The sequence below is a fragment of the Ornithodoros turicata genome, chromosome 2, assembly GCF_037126465.1.
Source record: "Ornithodoros turicata isolate Travis chromosome 2, ASM3712646v1, whole genome shotgun sequence".
NCBI classification, from domain to species: Eukaryota; Metazoa; Arthropoda; class Arachnida; order Ixodida; family Argasidae; genus Ornithodoros; species Ornithodoros turicata.
In genome coordinates, this window is record NC_088202.1 from 105,409,948 (window position 1) to 105,430,317 (window position 20,370).

A 20,370-nucleotide genomic window follows, 5' to 3' on the forward strand; every position below is an offset into this window, starting at 1 on the left:
AACGGACTTGTATCCGAGTCAAAGTTCTCCTTTTGTGTCCCATTTGACATCTCTTGTTCAACGATCAAGGTGACATCCGATGAAAACTCGTGGGGGTCATCGTCGTCGGGATCGTCTCGAAAGCGCTTACACCGTGACTGCGATGGATCAGGAGGACCCGTCGAAGGAGCAGAAGCAACACCTGGGACGGGCATCACCACTGAGGCGTCCATCGCCACCACCCCAAGAGCAAGTAGGGCACTCGGTGGAGTCCCCCTCAGCAGCGTTAAAGACGGTGTAGAAGTAATTAGAGCAGAAACAAGTCGCAGAAACAGAAATATTTTGCAGAGAAGAACAACAGAACAGCTGTTCTCGAACACAGACATATGAGGATCGTCCGCCGCGAGGTGTACAATGCAGGTCACCGGCTAATTGTCCAGTCTGTTCTGAGCCACCGTGGGGAATAAGCACGGTGACCGCGCCGCAGAAGCAGTTCTATCTTCTAGCAGACGGACGAGTAATGCACAGCTGAGAGGTGACCATCGTTCCATTCATGGACGCTTAATGACACCCGTGCCTTCTCGCCCACAGTCAGTCTGTTGCCCACTAGGGCAACTGACCGATAAAATAGACCAAACCGACCTTAGTATGAAGTACACACGTGTGCGTAGGGCTACGTAGATGTAGCCACATTTTGTGGACCGCAACTGCGTAATCGTATCCCGAAGAGGACAACGCAACTTTCTTGCAGCCGTGGACGTAGACGTGACTTTTCCCGTCATGGTAGTTTTCATTGTCGCATTGCCACATTGTTGTCCCATCTTGCTCGTTGCGTACGTGCGTGCATTGCATTGCCGATAAATAACTGAACGGCGGTGAAACAGTTGTAACAAGCAGTGTCCTGCTTCAACGCTATTTTGTAGAGTCGTACAGATTTTTCGAATGAAAATTTGACCCAGAAGCAGCACACGGCACTGACAAGGCTGCTGTTTGTCCGTCAACTGCCTTCTTTACTCGAAGAAGAGGGTTCCTTGTCTATACAAGAGTAATTAATACTAGTAGCAGTGGTACAGCTTTATTTTCACGTTAGATGCTGGCTGAGAGTAAATTCATCTCAACCACGAACAGATGACGAACGGTAAGGCTGCTACCGTACGACTGAATAACGCTATAATACAAATGCTATGTCAACAGTATACCAAACTGTACAATATAAAACAACGACATATGGATTTTCCGACGAGACCGAAAAGCAAACTTGCTGTTCACATATCGACATACCTACATCTGCAGATGGTTTACTTTGTACACGTTTAGTATGAGCCCACAAAACGGATCACTACTATCAGGAAGAGTATCAGGAAGATTGGAGTATCACAGCTACGCCTTAAACGATGGTTCCATTTCCGATGATTTCCGATCAATTCTTTTTTCATCAACCCGTCGTAACCTTGCTGTATGTATACTTTTTCCACGTTTTCTTTGAAGCTGCAGTTGACAGGCACCCACGACATGAAATAGTCACTAGTTTACTAAGATATTTTCATTCATTTTAGTCTCTGAAATCCAGACTGCAATGAAGACATCTAGATTTGTTCTATGTAGAAAACTGACTAGCCTTTTGACACAAACTCGATGAAGGTGTACAGTGCGTACTGATGTGCTGAATGAAATACTTATTAGGAATGAATTTCAATTGGAGCCGCACTGTGTGTGCATTCCGCAGTGCACCTTACCTTGTCACTTACCTGCAGCACTGGCAGTTTTTCTCTTCTCCTTCTTTCGAAAGAAATATCACGTTGTGTTGTCGTTCAGAATTGTATTTTTGAAGTTCTACAGCAAACATCACAGCGATACTATCATGCTTGTGTCTCTGCGCGAATTTTAAATAATGAATTCACTTTTGAAAAAATTCAATTTAACCCTTGTTGTTTGAAACTCCTTCGGAATCGCTACAATTGAGTGAACGGCACGTATGTATTGGACGTGCATGATTCGGATTTGTTGTTGCGGCATTCGTCCTTTGACATTATTTCATCATGCAGTGGTGACAATTTGGATAATCATAATCCTGCCAATCGATGAGTCATAACGGTAACAGCCTCAGGGGATCCTCGGAGAAGATGCTGGGGCTCGATCAATGTCCAGAATCCCAGGCAGGGTCTCCCGCCGCCGACCACGGGGAGCCCGACTCGACCAGCTGTCAGGCCATCGATCCAGATGAACTTTCTCGCGCTCCAGTTGCCGAACTAGATCGTCTGGTTCTCCAGATGTATCATCCCGAACAGCAGAGGTCGCTTCAGAGACATCTACTTGTGCGGTTGGAGCCAGGGTGGCGCGAGTAGATGCAGTGTTTGTTTCTGGTACAGCCTCCTCATCTGCGTTCAAGATGTCGGGAAATATAGTGTAAGAGCGCAGCAAGTTTAGATACATGCGAAGACATTATGAAGTGCAACTGACAGAATGGCGTAAATGCAGGCTAGCTGGTGGATAAATTCGCTCAGGCTTGCCTTATCATGGAAGTGCAACTGCAAGCGGCATAACACAACGGGAACATTGACATAGAATTTCCTAGTCAGTGTTCAATTTGAGTGTAGTGAATTTGAGTGAGTTTTAATTAAAAATAAATGAAGAAAAAAGTAAAGAAAAAAATAAATGAAAAATAAAAATGAATGAAAATAATATGAAGATCGCGGCTCCATTACTCCAGCTCACTTGTACTATTGGCTCTTGGGTATTCACGCACATTTTACACTGCTCAGAGATAGGTCGTATTATTTTTTAACTTAAGAGTTGATCCCTCAGAGAAGAGGGTCATTGAATTTTGCCGAGAGAAGGGGCTGTGTCTGCTTCAGGCTGACAAGGAAGGGGGATTTGTAGTGGTACCTTCGGGGCTCTACAGCGAAAAGGCAACAGCAGTTTTGCAAAAGAATTTCCGCAGCGTGTCCAGCAGCGAGCTCCGCATTAAGAGTAAGGCGGTTGACCTGTGCAAGACCTTAGAGCTTCCCAGCGTCGCAAAGGCTATTGACAACTGTAAGCGGAGTACCCTTAGTGTATTCTTTACAGCTAAGACACACAAACCGGATGTTCCCTTTCGTACGATTGTTAGTGAAAGGGGGGCGTGGCAGCATTGTGTTAGTCGCTTTTTATTGAAACAATTAAATCTACTGGATGTTAAAGACCCATTTGCGGCCAAGAGCTCCTCAGACGTTATTGGGTTCTTGAAGGAACAGCCGCAGGTGGGGTACGTCTTCCCTATAGACGTCGTAGATCTGTTCTACTCTGTGACTGTGCCCCATAGAGAGCTCTTTGCATCTGTTAGAGAATGTATTGAAGTGAATGGTGTTGTCTCATTCCAAAATACGGCAGGCGTTAGTTTGGAAGCGTTCCGTTCACTTTTGCAGTTTTATCTAGGCCCCACATTTTTTTTTTCTTTTGACGAGCATTACTATATAGGGCGCCAAGGTATTTGTATTGGGTCTTGTGTCGCGCCTGCTGTGCAATATATTTTTAGCAAAGATGGACCGTAAACTTAGTGTGGTCTTTGACAAAAGCGCTGTTTTTAAGTTTTTTAGGTATGTTGATGACTTTTTAATCGTTCTGAAAAACCAAGGTGATCTCCAATATAGTCAAGCCGCTGCGGATATTGTGGGGGTGTTTGGAGTTATGGGATGGGACTTTCCTTTACGTGTGGTTCAAAACCTGCAGTTTCTGGACATTCAAATCATGTGGGAGCGCAAAACAGTGTGCTGGCGCTACAGGCCAAGGGCCAAAAAAGACATCTTGCCATTTGATTCTGCGCACTCTAAGACTGTCAAGAGGGCTATAGCATCGTTATGCTTGAAGTCAGCGCTGAGCAGGTCATGGCCCCATCTTATGCTGGACAGCTTTAATGATCAGCTGGGAAGGTTGTGTTCTGCGGGTTTTCCTGACCAGGTTCTTTTGGCTGTCGCGGAGGCCTTGTTGCAGAAGTTCAAGGGTAGAACACCATGGGGCAAACTGGCTTTAGAACGGAATTCCTTCAGACCTGTAGTTGTACCCTATATACATAGGGTAACCCACAACATGAAGAAGGTGGCCAACAAGTTCGGTGTTCCTTTGGTGTTCTCGGCCCCTTGGAAACTGGGAGCTCTTTGCCGGAAGGTCAACGGTCCTGCAGTTGATATGAAGAGCTGTGGTAAAAAACATATGTCGCCTTACGTGGAATGTCGCGTAAGTGTCGTGTACGAAATTCCCCTCCCCTGTGGTAGAGTTTACATCGGACAGACAAGTAGATGCATCAATGATAGAGCTAGGGAGCACGAAAGATCGTTAAAAAGTATGGACAAATTGCACCTACCCACTCACTGTAAAAAATGCAAATATACCCCCGATTTTAAATCACTTAGGATTCTGGGCAGGAGCAGAGATAAGTTTGCCCGTGAACTTTTGGAGGCCTTCTTTATCGGAAAGAAAGGTTCTCTCTGTATCAGCGATACATCTATCTCGCTTGCCTCGGGTGAGAGGCGGTTACTTGAACAGGCGAAGGACTAGATTGTCTAGTAAAATTTTTAAGTTGTTTTGGTTGTTCTTATCTACCTGCTTTTCCTTTTTTGCTCTTTCCTGTTTCTTTCCTGTAGCTGCGCACCCTTCAGTGCAGCAAAGTTTAGTTGGAGTAAGCGCCCGTGTGTGTCGTATGTTCCTCCCGTGGTTGTCGTTGTCGCGCTGTGTTTTTTCCCGGTGTAGCGCTGGAATTCTGATGACTTCAAGTACTGCACCGGGGCGCGCCGCAACTACAACAACCGCGCTGCCGGAGTCGCCATTTACCCGCCGGTGTGACCGCTACACCACTCGAAGTGCCCGTCTGTGAAGATGACATCGGAGAGGTTTGTGCAGTGCAGATGCCCAGTGGACTAGTGATAGCCGTGTGTTTCTTCTCGCCTCGCGCCACAACGGAACGGATGCGCTGCTATATATTCTGCGTACTCACACCCCACCGCACTAACAAGCTCCTCCTCGTCGGACTTCAACGTGGACGTTTCAGGGTGCAAAAACACGGCGTTCCTATAGAAGACATGTTCCATCAACTAGATCTCAAAATACGCACCGATGTCCGCTAACCGACCACCAGACACATAGACTTTGTCATTGAAAACACCCACTTCTTTCAAGACATCACTCATCTTGCTAACCATTCCAACGACCACAAAGCAGTGGTCATCACACTGAAATACAAACTTTGTGTACAACCTTCAATGCGTCCAACAACCCACTACGTCATCATTACTTATTTGTTGTTGTTTAATGCGTCCCCACTCAGCCACACACAGCTGACGCCAGAATTTTTATTGAAGTAGACAACCTGAGTTTGGGGTGCATGAAGAAAAAGGGATGAACTCCCCGACCTCATGGATATGCTGCCAACGTCATGTTTGCACCAGCTCGCTTGCGTAATCCTTTTACGCTGAGCGCTTGTAGTTTTTGGCAGCCTCGCAACTGTCTCGCGACGTAAAGCCCCAAATTATTCAATAAACTTTTTGCAGTCATTTATAAATCACACGCTACTAGAAAGGGTAGAAAATCAAGCGAACCAGGCTGTTTTTTTATTTGCTACATATTTCTTTGCCGACATTTCTTCGCTACAGATTTCTCAGATGCCTTTGGTGCACAGTCAGGCGGACATCCTCCCGAAGACAGGATGTAGCTACTAGATGGCGAATTAGTTAAACTTCATTAATTAACTCTTTAATGAGGGGTTAACGAGCAAAAGTGAGATAGCAGCGTGAGAGAGAATGCTCCTTGAAAGTAATTCTATTTTTGAAAAATGGTGAAACGCGCACGCTCGTTGACATCGCCGAATTTTTTAAGAAGTGGAATGGCTTTCAGCGGTTTATTTCTCACTCGGCTGTCTCCCGTTTGCCCGAAAGACTCTAATTAAAGAGAGAGAGAGAGAAAAAACAAAGATTTCTGGCATGCTACCTTCTCTGAACGACGTGCCATCTCGCAAACACGGCTAGTAAAAAGGAGAAACGTTCTTCTGTCATTGCTTTCACAGTTAACTTTCTTAGACACCCACACAGCACACCGTCGCTGAATGGAATAGACCTTTTAAAATCGTGCCAATACGGTTTTATCAACCATGGAATGCGTCGTGCAACTTAATCCGCAGGCGTCCCTTGTAATGACATAATGATATTCATCACGCGTCGTGAACTTGTGAAAGTCCCCCCCCAGTTGCACATCCGCTTGGAGCATGCCACAGAATGCCCATGTGTGGCTGAAGCAATCTGTAATTTAAACAACTTATTGTAAGTAAGTTACACCAAATAATGGAAGACTTAACTCGTAGTTACTAACACTGAAGCTCTGTTCCATTCTGTTGCGAGTTATCGGAGGCGGCTGTTAACTATAATGAAGGGCCCCATCAAACACGCTGCGTGATTTGATCGATGAGGCTCTCCAGTCAAGCGTCCATGATGAGAGCGCTGCCACGGAAGAGTTGGAGCTGTTAAGAGCTGCTCTTTTGTGCGTCTTGAAGAATCAGCAACGATCCGGGAAGGAAGGATAAAGAAGCGAACCGTTGAATCTAACAGTTAAAATTGTCAAGGGAAGTAGAAGGGCGAACAGTTTCCTTTTAAAGCTTTTTTTTTCCTGTTTACGCGAGGTGCGTGTTTGCGCATATGCGAACGAAGTTGAAATTCTGTCCGACACAAGAGCGTCGCGACAGATGGGTTCCGCTGCTCTTTGGAAGTTCAACACAAGATCGCACAAAGCAGTGGGCTGACAGATAAACATGAAGTTTGCTGGTTTTGGGAAGGAGCCAGAGCTTGAACAGTAAACGATACGACAAAATCACTTGATCTCTTCGTAGCTGCGTCTCTGTTGGTGCTGCTCTGAGTCTAGTGCGTCCCAATGGATCGCCAATGCACTGTAGATCAAGAGGAAATTACGAAACAGTTATACTGCGTGTGAGTTTTTGAACTCCCGATACGTCTTGAAAACAATTTCGATTACGGGAGATCTGTAACCTATTTTCTTTTTCGCCACATTGTCCATCTTCTGGAGGGCAGTATCGAAACGCGGCAAATCGCGGAAAACATCTCGTCCAGCGACGGCACTGTCACATATTGGAATTTAGCGCCACTGTTTTGTAAACCTGTGTTATCATGAATAAAAGCAGACGGTGCTCGCGTGCTCGAGCACTTGTTCGGCGTACCTTCATCGGAGCTACGTTTCCTCGTTTGTGCTGCTAATTATCCTGACTGTAGCTTGGATGCGGGCTCTAATCGGCGCCTTTCCTGAAGGTAACATTATTGGCGACGAGCGAATTTGGAAGCCCGTACAGCAGCCTCTGTACGGCAGTGTCTGTCTTTCGAAGAAAGCCTCGGGTAATTCCTCTGACCAAAAGGCTAAGGGCCACAGGAGGAAAACTAAACAAGTAAACAAACTCGGAGTCTGAAGACGAAGAGCAGTAGGTGCATTCTTTTCGCTTGCACCACCTGCACCAGATCTGAACTGGGTTATTTGCGTGCTGCACTTTCGTGTTGAAAAGAAAGACATTATTAGTAAAGTTCCTTTCAGCTGGAAAGTGCAGCTCTCGAAAACCCGTCTTGCATGTAGTCCATGGTAGTGCAGTCCAGTGCAAGTGAAAAGAATGCGCTTAGGGCTTAGTATGTTTACGACATGTGGTGCACGCGCTCCTCGAGCTCGACCAACCCGTTTGTCGCTGATTTGCTTGTCGAAGGCAAGCCGCTGAGAATGGAATTGGACACTGGGGCAAGTGTGTCTGTCATCAGCGTCACTAGGTTTAACAAGATGTTTCCAGAGCTTCCCTATGGGCCATCACCAGTTCTTCTGAGAAGTTACTCTGGACAGCTCTCTTCAGTCTTGGGCGAGGTTCATGTTGACGTAAAGTACTAGAGCAAAGAGTGTAACCTGCCCCCCTTCGTCATGAGAGAGGATACCCCAACGCTTCTCGGTCGCAACTGGATGGCAGGACTTGAGATAAAGCCTTTCAAAGTGCAAGCAATCACTGCACAGGCAAGCGCGGACGACGTTGTAAAGAATTTTCCTGACGTCTTTTCAGGGGAATTAGGGACGTTCAAAGGAGCGTCTGCAAGCATTACTGTACAAGCTGGAGCGAGGCCGATGTTTTTCAAGCCAAGGCTTGTACCATTTGCCTTACAAGACCGTGTCGCGGAGGAACTTCAACGGCTGGTGCGTGAAGGGATCCTGGAACCTGTGCGGTCCGCGGAATGGGCTACGCCAGTTGTTCCGGTGGTGAAGAACAACGGACAAATCCGTATCTGCGGGGATTTTAAGGTAACGATTAATCCTGATATCCATGTGGAGAAGTATCCCATACCACGCGTTGAAGAACTTTTTGCGAAAATGACTGGAGGCAGCAAGTTTACTAAACTTGACCTCAAGGATGCCTATCAGCAAATCGAACTTGACACTGAGTCACGGAAGTATGTCACCATTAGTACCCAGAAAGGGCTATTTCGGTACACGAGACTTCCATTTGGACTGTCGTCTGCACCAGCGATATTCCAGCGTGAAATGGAAAACCTACTCCGAGATTTAAAGCATGTCGTAGTGTATCTTGATGACATTCTGGTGACGGGCACCGACCATCAAGATCATTTGAAGAATCTAACCCTTGTTCTGCAACGTTTGCAAAAGGCGGGGCTACGCCTGCGTCTAGAAAAATGCAAATTTACGCAGTCAAAGGTGGAGTATTTAGGACACGTGATTAGCGCTGAAGGTCTTCGGCCTAGCTTGCGAAACGTCGAAGCAGTTACAAAGGCCCCAAGACCGGACAATGTAAAAGAGCTGCAGAGTTATCTGGGACTCCTGAATTTTTACAGGAAGTTCATTCCCAACTTGTCAACTGTTTTGGAGCCTCTGAACTCTTTGTTGAGTCCAACAGTTAGATGGCGTTGGACTGACTTGCAAGAAAAGGCGTTTCAAGAAAGCAAGAAACTGCTGATATCTGCTGAAGTTTTGGTACACTACGACGCTGCAAAGCCAGTAGTACTGTCTTGCGATGCTTCACCCTACGGTGTGGGGGCGGTCGTGGCTCATAGTGACGAAACCGGTGAGAGACCAATCGCGTTTGCATCGCGAACTTTGTCATCAGCTGAAAGGAACTACAGCCAATTGGACAAGGAGGCTTTAGCACTAGTTTTTGGAGTAACTAAGTTTTACCAGTACCTCTGGGGACGGAACTTTGAAGCTGTAACTTACCATAAGCCACTCCTTGGGTTACTGGGATCTCATAAGCCAGTTCCCGTTCATGCATCACCAAGGCTCGTCCGCTGGGCTGTTTTGTTGTCTTCTTACCGCTACCACCTTGTCTACCGGGCAGGGAAGAGCATCGGGCATGCGGATGCCCTAGGCCGTTTACCACTTCCTACGTCGAATATTGCAGTGGAAAGGCCTGGAGATGTCTTCATGCTAGCTGATGTGTATCCATCGACTTTGTCTCCGGCGGCTGTCGCAAGAGCAACTAGGAACGATCCAGTCTTGTCCAGGGTTCTCGAAGCAATATGGACAGGATCGCCACTTCCGACTGATCCTGAATGGGAACCGTTCGTAGCACGCCAAAACGAGCTCAGCGTCCAGGAAGACTGTGTCCTTTGGGGCAACCGACTCGTCATTCCGAAATCTCTACGAGAAGCGGTGCTCAAGATTCTACATGAGAGTCATCCTGGAATCGCAAAAATGAAGTCTGTGGCGAGGAGCCATGTAGGGTGGAAAACTATCGACGGGGACATCGCAAACAAGGTACGGAACTGCAGCTTATGCCAGGAACAGCAACGTTCCACCCAACAAGTGGAAATGAACCCGTGGCCGTTTCCCGAGAAGCCTTTGCCGAGGTTGCACGTAGGTTTTGGCGGACCTTTCAAAGGCCGCTATTTCCTGGTTTTGGTTGATGCCTTAACGAAGTGGATCGAAGTTTTTCCGGTGACCACACCTTCGGCGGCAGCAGCCATCGACTGCCTTAGAGCCGCTTTTGCAACACACGGACTTCCAGACATCGTTATGTCGGACAATGGGTCTGCTTTCCCAAGTGAGGAATTTCGTATTTTCTTGAAGCGGAATGGTATCCGTCGTGTCCTGATACCACCCTATCACCCGGCTTCCAACGGGGCAGCAGAACGTGTTGTACAGGTGGTGAAGAGTAAATTGAAAAAAACTACCGTCGGCGATTTTAAAACTCAACTGGCCAGAACGTTGTTTGCCTACAGGAACACACCGCACGATGTGACTGGTCGTACACCTGCGGAACTGCTTTTTGGACGCAAACTGAAGACGTCGCTGGACGTCCTCCGACCTTCGTTGCGAAGTAACGTTCTTCTTCGTCAGTTGAAGCAGAAGGTGCATCACGACAGAGGCAAGCTAACGTTACGCAAGTTACCGGACAGCGTGTTTGCCCGTAACTTCAGAGACGTCCAACTTGGGTTCCTGCCTCGGTGGTTGAGCCCAGAAGCGCTTCTTCAATGCAGGTTTAAACCCAGGACGGGGCCCTGTGGCACAGGCATAGGGATCATATTCGGCCAAGGACTCAACCAGACGTCTCAACATCGTCAGGAGTTCCTGCTGAAGCCACCACTCAGGGACCCCAACAGACCGACGGCGTGCACGGAGCTCCGCAGGTTGTCTCACCGGCAGCACCCGCACAGGACGCGTTTGCGGCATCGACAGCCCCATTGCCAACAGCACCTCCTGCGGTTGTGACCGCACCAGCAGTACCGACAGCCCAGCCGCTTCGCCGGTCAACCCGACTTAAGAGGCCTGTAGACAGATATGGCCAGTGAACTGTGATTGTTTTGGAGAACTTTGGGAAAACTTAACCACCGATGTATGAATTTGGTTGTGTAATGTGGGGAAAATTTTTGACTACTTTGTGCTAAAGGGGGGAGGAGTGTCACATATTGGAATTTAGCGCCACTGTTTTGTAAACCTGTGTTATCATGAATGAAAAAAGACGGTGCTCGCGTGCTCGAGCACTTGTTCGGCGTACCTTCATCGGAGCTACGTTTCCTCGTTTGTGCTGCTAATTATCCTGACTGTAGCTTGGACGCGGGCTCTAATCGGCGCCTTTCCTGAATGTAACAGGCACCACCTAAATTAAGCGAGTCATGCTCTCTGCCTACCCTGTATGCTACACCATAACGGTCTTTACGTCGTCTGCTGACGCGGCGCGCCGCACCAAGAATTTGCAGACCGTTGAGAGTCCTGAGCTGTGTAAACAAACAGCATTCGGCCCAGGAGCTCAGAATTTAGGCCAGCTTGCATGGCATTCTTTAGATGGCATATTATTATATATTATTCCTTTTCCTCTGTTTTACGTGATGCCTACGTTACAATGTTTGTCAGTTACATTAGTTACTTTAATACTGTCCTTTAGCACACCTAGTGTCTAAAACAAAGCCCTACGTGGAATTGCTTATGCATTACGGTGTTAGTACCAACTTGTGATAGACACGACAAAAATATAACCCTTCTCTCATTATTGATCACGTTGCAACTTACAGGAAAGTGATGTTATCTGTGTCGTAGAGGTACAGCAACTACAGATTATGAAATGGCGCTTAAGTATTTTGTTACGGAGACTCGCTGGCATCGAAGACTTAGTTTAAAGCAAAATTGTGTTGTTGACCACGAGCTGCTAGCCATGATTGGTACTGGAAAGTGAAGGCAGGTTGTTTGGTTGGCTTCAAAACGAAAAATATAGAGAGGTTGACCCAAGTGCACATTCGGCTGGCTACTCCAGCACGCCTAGGGTGGCAAGGCGTCACTACCAGATTTCTGAAACGAGGTCTATTCCACGAGAGTCCTAATTAAGGAAATCGGAAAGCGAAACAGAATTTGCCGATACACGGCTGATAAGTCCCCGAGTACGTCCTTGGTGTCTAGAGCGTCGTTGCCGTGCTTGTCTAATGCATTCCGTAGCACATCACGACCTGCTGCGAATCGCTCGCAGCTGAGTAGTATAAGTGCTCGGTGTTCTCGGGAACTCTGCATTGAGTGCACACATATCCTCGATACGGTGTAGGGACGCGTGGCCGAAAGGAACATTCAGCCGAAATCAGTGGAACTCCAGTTCAGTGGCGTCACAAGGGGGGTGCGGGGGGTGCGGTCCGCACCAATACTGCCGCTTCCTTCCGTTCTCTGTGGCACGATGACGCCAAAAACAACATGAGGAACCTTCTGCGAGGCACATTTTTTTTTCTGCGTGTGGTGTAATATGTTTATTTATCGTGAATCGCCTGGTAGAGAAATCCTGGTATCTGTTAATGGGGGCAGGGGGGTGACACAAAGAGCTCCCGCACCGGGTGACGCGTACCCTAGCGACGCCACTGCTCCAGTTGTCTGGGTGTCCTTGTGGTATTTGATATGTGAAGTTAGGCCCTATTCCATGGAGTAGTGACGTCGGTTCCCTCACGTTCAAGCAATCGCATGTTATCAGTTGGGTTCGCAGAAGACGTAGCACATGTTTCACATAGGAACAGGCGAAGTAGGTTTTCTGTGCGGGTGCGCGCTGGTGAGCGTCCAGTGCCAGACGGTCGGCTACCTCGTTGCTGCAAATACTTGCGTGTCCCGGTATCCACTGTAGCCGGATGCCGTGCCTTTTGTCGAGAGCGTTGGTCTAAGCGGTAAGTACCACAAGTAAAATGCTGCCGGTTCCTTTCGCTGTTCGAAGTGCGGTTCAGCCACTTTCAGAATCAGCGAGGATAGCCCAGGGTCAATAGCTGGTACAGTAGAGGCATACCGAACGGCACTGAGAATTGCATACAATTCTGCTGCGGTGGCCGATGTAGAGTGGGATAAACGAACGGAGAGGACAAGTGAACAGAGTGTCTCCAGCGGTTGGCTAAAGCAGACGTTATCGCAACTCTATGTGTGTCGACGTGACGACAGAATGAGAGTAGACATTAAGCTGGCTTGCTGCATCTAGACTGCTTTGACAGTGCAAGATACAAGAACCACCATCATGAGAACTGCTACTGTGGACCTCTCATAGGTGGTAAAAAAGAGGGACCAACACGAGGATATGACACTAACCATTCTTGCAGATTTAACGAAAGTAATTGTTGGAACTCACCATCCCATTTTGGGTAAGCAAATTTTAGTGTTACGGATATTAATTATTTACCGTTACGACGGACACTGATCATTAAAAAAAGGCATCTGGAAAACTTCTCGCTTGGCTTGTGGCAAACTGAAACCTAGTTTGAACAGATCTTGTTCTACGATGCTTCGTCACCGACAGAAAATTGAAAGCTGTCAACTGCGACGAATTATTATTAGTACTAGTATGATAGTATTAGTAGTAGTATGATAATTATTTACACAAAGTATCGAAGGGCTTGTTCCGTCAAATTCCTAGGTAGGTGACAGTTTAACGTGGTCATCACGTGTTGATTGTGTGAGAAAGAAAACACTCACATGGGTTATTTCCATTGCGCTGTAGGACGCCGCCGAAGAGTGCACGCGGCGGAATTCAGTTCAGTTCAGTTCAGTAAAAGCCATGCGGGAGTTTCCCTCTGCCACGCCACAGTGTCATATTTCAGATACTGCAGGTACTACTCGTGCACGGTATTACCCATAGGTCAAAATGTTCAAGCACTAATTGCACAACGGAGTAATGCGTTAACTTTCATTTTTACCCCTTCAGAGTCAAGGGTATACACTTTACATATACACCTTTTACAATATACATTTTACCTTTTACATATACGACATTTACAAGGGTATACAAATCTTTAAAGCACTCAACCGGAAAGCTCGTTAGCCGCATTGCATTACCAAGAACGGACAGGCTATGAATGGTTTTGCCTCCTTTTATCCAGAAATCGCATGCTGATGCCAAATAGAAGGAACAAGCTTCATAAACCATTGTCATTCTAATCTGCTTACCTGCAAAGGAGTCACGTGGTATCTGAATTTACTGCTACTTTGTCGTGATCTTTGTAGAATTTGTGTAAAGGACGAATCAAATCCGACCAACGAAGCATGAAAAATGTAATTCGTAAATGCTTACTTTTGTGTTTCTGGAGAGCCCTGAATATTTCGCCGTCCGTTACACCAAGGCCAATGAGCTTACGGGCCTGAAATCAACAAAGAGAGAGAGAGAGAGAGAGAGAGAGAGAAAAAAACATAATTGCACAAGCTATAACCGTTAGAATCTTGTATGTGTTACAATCCCCACAAAACAGCATACACTGATGCATTAAAAGTAGTGGCGGATCAGACAAGCCGCCTCTAGTAATGGGTTCGTTGACATATAGTTGACCATCAAGAAATTATCTTACGCTTCATCCAACTTCTGCATGTTAATCTTTTCAAAACTTGGCTAATGTTGGTCGTCACTAGCACAGACGAGAAACGGATAGTATAACATGCTATAGGACTGCAAAAATCCTCGTCGCGAAGATGCCCGCCCTGATAAGTAGAGAGGGTTTCGAATCTGGGTTGTCGACATGCCATTACAACGAATTCATTCGGGCCGTGTCGTCGCTAGTCCTAACGTTACTGCATGATAGCTAGGACACTTTTTGAGCGGATGCCCGTCGCTGTCATACGAAGTAGACGTATCTTTTGCTGACTTTTATGGGAATTTTTCGGATCTGTATGCACAAAATAAACTAAATGAAATAGAAAACATCGACGAACGGCTCTGGCCGTTTTCAAACACAATAGGCGTATATGATGCAAGTTACAGTTATCAACCGTAACATAGAAACGCTTGACGCTCCATGTTGCCTGGCAGCGAACTTTTGTATTATCATAAAAAAATAGAACAATACGGATAGGTAACTGCAATTAACTACGAGGAGGCCAGTATCGACAAACCAGATGCCCTGCTCCACATTGCTACTTCAGTCTCCTTGAGATCCACATTCGTGACATGAGAGATAGATTGAGAGAAAGAGGGAGAGGTTCTCAAATGGAGCAGCGGTGACAAAGAGCACTTTGAATAGCCGTGCACCGTCCAGAGACAGCGGTGAATAGGGACTAGCGAAAGAGCAAAAGGTTTTCAAGTTGTCGAAAGTGGGAATAAATACGCAAAGTTATTCTTACCCGTTGCAAGATTTGCTGAATAAGTTTCTGAGCAGCTGAAGGAGCCTGCGGGGAGAGAAAATGGAGGCACGTTTAGAGCAAATGTCGCTTTCAGGGCTCCTGCAGAAAGTGTGCTCTGTAGACACGACATTGCTCTGTGCCATTAGGATTTCTCAATTGCTAATGGGGATTTAATGTCCACATAGCTCATGGGTCCCTTAGAGGGCGTTGACAGAGAGACGAAAGAGGCCGGAAGGGACTTTTCAGGCGCTCTTCATTGCGTGGGTCTTTGAAGAAATTACAGCGTCGAGTGTATGGTTGCGAAATGCACGGGACAAAAGAGGTGTGCAGGAATAGCCGTGGCAGTGGTGTATCATATACGTTGCTCGCATGAGCTATTTTGCTAGACACTCAAGTCATGTTTCTTGTGCGTGGGTACATAAGGGGCTCAATCTGGAGAAAGAATTAGTGGAGAGAAAGAATATTATTATCAGGTAATTTGTACTATCTTACATGTTCCCGCATTAGAGATCTGCCCATCGGTTCTGGGTCAAAATCGCGAGTCAAAAACCGCGACAGCAAAAACCGCGAGTCAAAAACCGCGAGATCCAAAACTCGCGATAGACAAAAATCGCGATAGGAAGCATTAGCGACACACAAATATCGCGACACCAAAAACCGCGAGTAGGGGAAAACAGCGGCAGGCAAAAAACGCGACAGCCGAAGACCGCGACTACAAACGCGACAGCTAAAAACCTTACTCACTCTCCTTTAGAAGGGAGGATGAAAGGAGGCCATGAGGATATGAAAAGTAGGCTAACTTCCATTCCGGGAATAAAAGCCTTAAAGGAGTACAGTGGGCCATCCTAAAAATTTCAGATTCAGACATTTGATGAAAGTGTGTGTGTCAATTTGCCTGGCAGCACGAAAGGTTTTGATGTATACAGTTTTTGTTTCCCAGAAAAAAAGAAAAAGAAAAACTCACATAAACATGACGTTACAGGGTCCACGCGTTCTTGTTCGCTGGTCAGTGGGGGTCAGCGCCCTGTCCCTTTGCCGCCGTAAGCCAGTTTCCCAGGAGAATTGGGGATAGAATAGATGGGGAGGCCGAATCCTGACCGAGCCAGGAGAAAGGCTTTTTCAGAGCCCCGGACAGCCGAGTAGCAGACGACAGCTTAGGCGTCAGCGCGACGTCACAGGCAAATCACAGGCTGGTACTGCTCTCCACCACAGTTGCGCACACCGGTCCCTTTTTGTGGCGTACTTTAAATTCAATTTCTGCGATAATTATGATACTGTGGCGTGAATTACTTCTCATGGCTCATCTTACTGGCCTAATTAATAGTTTTATAGGAAGAAAGCAGGGTATTAAAAATGACTTCTGTGCTACTTTAAACTGCAGCTTTCGATGTGCTCAATCTGTATACTTCACACTTGTGCGTAACGCGTTACTTGTAATCAATTACATTTTTTAGTAATTTTTCGAGTAATCGATTACTCAGTAATTGGTTATATTTCCGGCAGAGTGAACGTGATAGCTGACGCGGGTAGGGAATGAGTGTATGCCATTCTCTAGCTCTTCCATGTCCGTATTTGTACGAGTAATTTCGGCGTCCGGCGGAGACCAACGTATTTCAAGTCTTGTCAAATGTCTGAAACACTGCCAGTCAGCACCGGCGTGCTCAAAAAGTATCCTCTTCAATTCTATGCAGGTTTGCTCGCGGGTTTTGGCCATCGCGGTTTCTGCCTATCGCGGTTTTGCCTGTCGATATCTTTGGACGTCGCCTTTTTGCTTGCCGCTGTTTTTGACCCTCGCGGTTTTTACCTGTCGCAGTTTTTGCTAATCGCGGTTTTTGAAAATCGCGGTTGTTGACTCGCGATTTTGTCTGTCGCGGTTTTTGACTCGCGATTTTTGGCGGTCACCCTGCCCATCTAGAATAAAACACATTCGATATCAAAACTGCAACAGGTGTTTGCAAACAACAATCGGCTCTTTGTCCGAGCACCGAACACTAGCATTGTACTGGTTAACACGGCGAAATGAGCCTGTCGACGCAAGTCCATTTTGTGAGTAGCCATTGAAGACGGACGGCGATTGAAGTTCGGGGCAGACCCCGAACCTAGAGAGAACGAGACTGAGTGTCATTCTGTAGCAAACGACGTCTTACTTCTATAAGCTGCGGTTAATCTCTGATGTTCGCGTGGTACACTGCAAGTCCACTGTCACACATTAAAAATTATTACATTTGGAAAGTGTTCAGATCAGAAGAGGTTCAAATCTCAGAACTCCGCATAAGAGGGCTTATAGAAGCAATCGTTTGAATGCAACATGGAACTTCTACAGAACTTTTAGAGATGCAGTGGTTTTGTTAGGCTCACCATGAGCAAAACTATAGTGGAAGCCTTCTTACAACCTTACTATAAGAACTGCATCATCTTACCCCATCCTTATCTTCATTGCCCGCATCTAAGGGAGCAGTAGGTCCAAGAGGAACAGCCACGCCACTTGGATCAAAGCTGTGTGATTCCGTGGTAACCGTCGCTTCTCTTCGTTGTGACTCGCGTCTGAGGTCCCGTTGCAACAGGTTTTGTCTCGGGAAGCTGGGAAGCGTTACAGCTCTCGGCTTACCGATGCCAAAGTACCTCTGGTTCACCGAACTTTCTGTGGTTGTTGTCGAGCGTCTCCTCTCCCTGCTCCCAGAGGGAGGCGGACTGATCTGTCCTGTCGTAGGTACGGTCTGCTGGGAAGTATGTGCTGAAGAAGATGCTGTTGGAGTCTTGACGAACGTCGTGCTCTGTTCTAGCTCGTCTGCTAATGCGGCCAGCCGTTGGATGTAGGCTTCCAACCACCTGCGTTCCTTGATGTCTTTCGCGCGGTGCAACATCTGGAGAGCTTCACTCAGAAGAGAGGACGTTTTCTGCGTGAAAAGCTGTGGGTAGCCTCGCCAGTTTGCGGCAGGAATGTTGGATATCTGGGCAAAAAGAAAAGAAACAGGGTTCCAATAACTGCAAAAGACTTATACCACAGCACATGAAGAAGACATAAGACGCAGGGTAGCTGGTTATATATGATGGAATCATATGAAAGTCATCAAAAGGTCAAAATCAGTAAAAGGTCTTGGATCAGAATAAACTTTTGCAGTGCTCGAGAACTTGTTGTCTTGTGTTTCGTGTTCCTGTGTCCCGGGGTTTTTCTTCTACCATATACCACAGCATTTTGTCTGTTCCTGTTGCAGACAAGCGTCGTTTGTTTTTCGAAACTGCTTACGGATGCACAACCCTGATCCTCCCAAGCGTTTCGGGAGCGTCCGTTTTGGGAGTCCTCTGATGCATCGTAAAAGGATGCAATGTAGACCTCCCACCAGCACACGGACCTATCCCCAGAACGTCCTGAGGATGATACACGCTGACTGTCCGTGAAGAGTCATTCAGGTACGTCCTGTGCCCGTCCCTATGGGTAGTAGAGGGACGAGAAATATTACTTTGTTTAGTTTACCTGCTCAGACTCCCCAAACAGATTTGTTTTGTTTTTTGGGCAGATCCTAGGGCCTGACTGACATATGTTTGAAGTAAAGGGCGGTCCTGCTTAAAATTCTCTGCCTAAAAAAACAACAACAAAAAACATAACTCTTTATGATACATCGAGCGGGGGCGTGATATAGGGGGAAAGTGCGGTCAGCCTGCTCCTAAGTGGCGGCTCGGTGCACCCAGGGGAGGGAAAAGAGGGGAGGGTGAAAGAGGGATAGGAGAGATGATGGTGGCACAGGAGAGGGAGGGGTGTGCTCACCCTCTTGCTCTGGGATTTTGGGTAGTCCAAGATGAGCTACCCACCACAGAAAATGTGCGAGCTCAGTAGTCTTCACTGGGATGCTCCCTGTATCACGGTAACCGCATGCATTATTGGCGAAGTTACCCCATGATACATCGAGCATTTTTCGTGGAAAGGCAAAAACGCGCGATTCTGTCGCACTGCTTTTGACTTTCAAAGGTCCTACCCGACAGTCTAAACGAAAAGCAGTAAGAAGCATAGACTTTGCATTGATGCAGAGTTAATAGTTCAAGCAATTCCTCGCTTTGAGTATTGTTTGTTTGCTTAATCGAAGGAAACTTGGACAGCTCACCCTTCGTTTTGTGTCGGAAGCGAGAAGGACTCCAGAATTTACGGAGGGCCGCGTAGCAAACAATAAATAGAATTTGTTTGCTCTTCGGAAGGGACCCTGGGTTTCTTGGACTTAGTGCTCCTGGCAATATCTTTTTCTGCATCTTTTATATTTCACTCTATATTCTTTTAAAGGGACGGTCCTCCTGCCCTTCTCCTAAAGTGTACCATTCGGTTGCCCTTTGTTGAAAGTGGAATACTGCAAATTTACACGACAAAGCACGTCACGCTTATTAAATAACCGAATTAAATTGATAAAGATTGCAGAGCATGCCGCGAGCTGTGTTGGCAACAATAAGAAAGGCTACGCCGCCCTGCGGGAAAGTCCGTGATGGGATACAGAAATCGTCTGCTTTTGCGCGCGCTAGTGCACCTGCGTGAGCAGACGACTTTCAGAAGTGACTGGGGAGCGCGGCAACCTCGTATATTTTCTTTCAGTTCTCAGGCGAAAACCGCACATTCTAAGAAGTGGCCCACATGGTGGTTTAGAACAACTGTTTTAGTCCTCAGAGACAAGTTCAAAGTCGCAGAACAACCCCATCACAAATCTGAAGTTGCCGGCCGTCGGCGCGCGCGGTCGCATTACAGCTCCGCCCAAAAATATATTACGCGCGCTTCCATTACACTCCCCGTTGCACACTGATCATGAGAGAACTGATGTTCTGAGGCTGGAACAACATAGAAGGGACAAATACATACAAGCCTCAATTTGCCTTCATCTTTCATCGTTACACTGATCATATTTCGAAATGAAGTGTCGCTGACAATGTACATGAAGAAGGAGTGCGTGTTTATTTAAATACCGCATTAAATACTCGCAGAAAGGAAACACGTGACTTAGCTTCCACGTACCCGATTGTACAGTCAATGGACGGCTACATATCCGCTCGCGGAGATATATGTCTGAGTGTCCCCATTTCCAGAGCAAAGGTCCTTCTACAAGTTCCAATCGCCATGGGAACGGCGACGTACCCACAGGCCGACGTCATGTGTGACGTTGCATGAGAGTGGAGCGCAGGTTTCGTCGTCTGCTATGACGGCACGTTTCGACAAATTCCTTGAAAACGACTTGGTTAATCGCAATGAAACTTTGACGGTTGTACGTCTACAGCACTCGTGAAGATAGTTTCGGCTAAGTTTTGGAATCGCCCCGGCTGTACGAGACCGTCCCTCGCCGCGCT

The 20,370-nt window shown here is 46.9% G+C and overlaps 1 protein-coding gene across 3 annotated transcripts in view; it reads right to left on the reverse strand.

Moving 5' to 3' along the window:
• Nucleotides 1-1,040: 1,040 nt before the first annotated feature.
• Nucleotides 1,041-20,370, reverse strand: part of LOC135383929 (uncharacterized) — a 242,917-nt gene continuing 223,587 nt past the window's right edge. For all 3 annotated transcript variants that reach the window (XM_064613212.1, XM_064613214.1, XM_064613213.1), the window contains exons 3-6: nucleotides 17,472-18,002; nucleotides 15,052-15,096; nucleotides 14,012-14,078; nucleotides 1,041-2,357 (exon numbers count right to left, since the gene is read on the reverse strand). In XM_064613212.1, coding sequence (XP_064469282.1) covers nucleotides 2,083-2,357; nucleotides 14,012-14,078; nucleotides 15,052-15,096; nucleotides 17,472-18,002 — 918 coding nt within the window. In that variant the 3' untranslated portion in view covers nucleotides 1,041-2,082. The remainder of the gene's footprint in view (nucleotides 2,358-14,011; nucleotides 14,079-15,051; nucleotides 15,097-17,471; nucleotides 18,003-20,370) is intronic.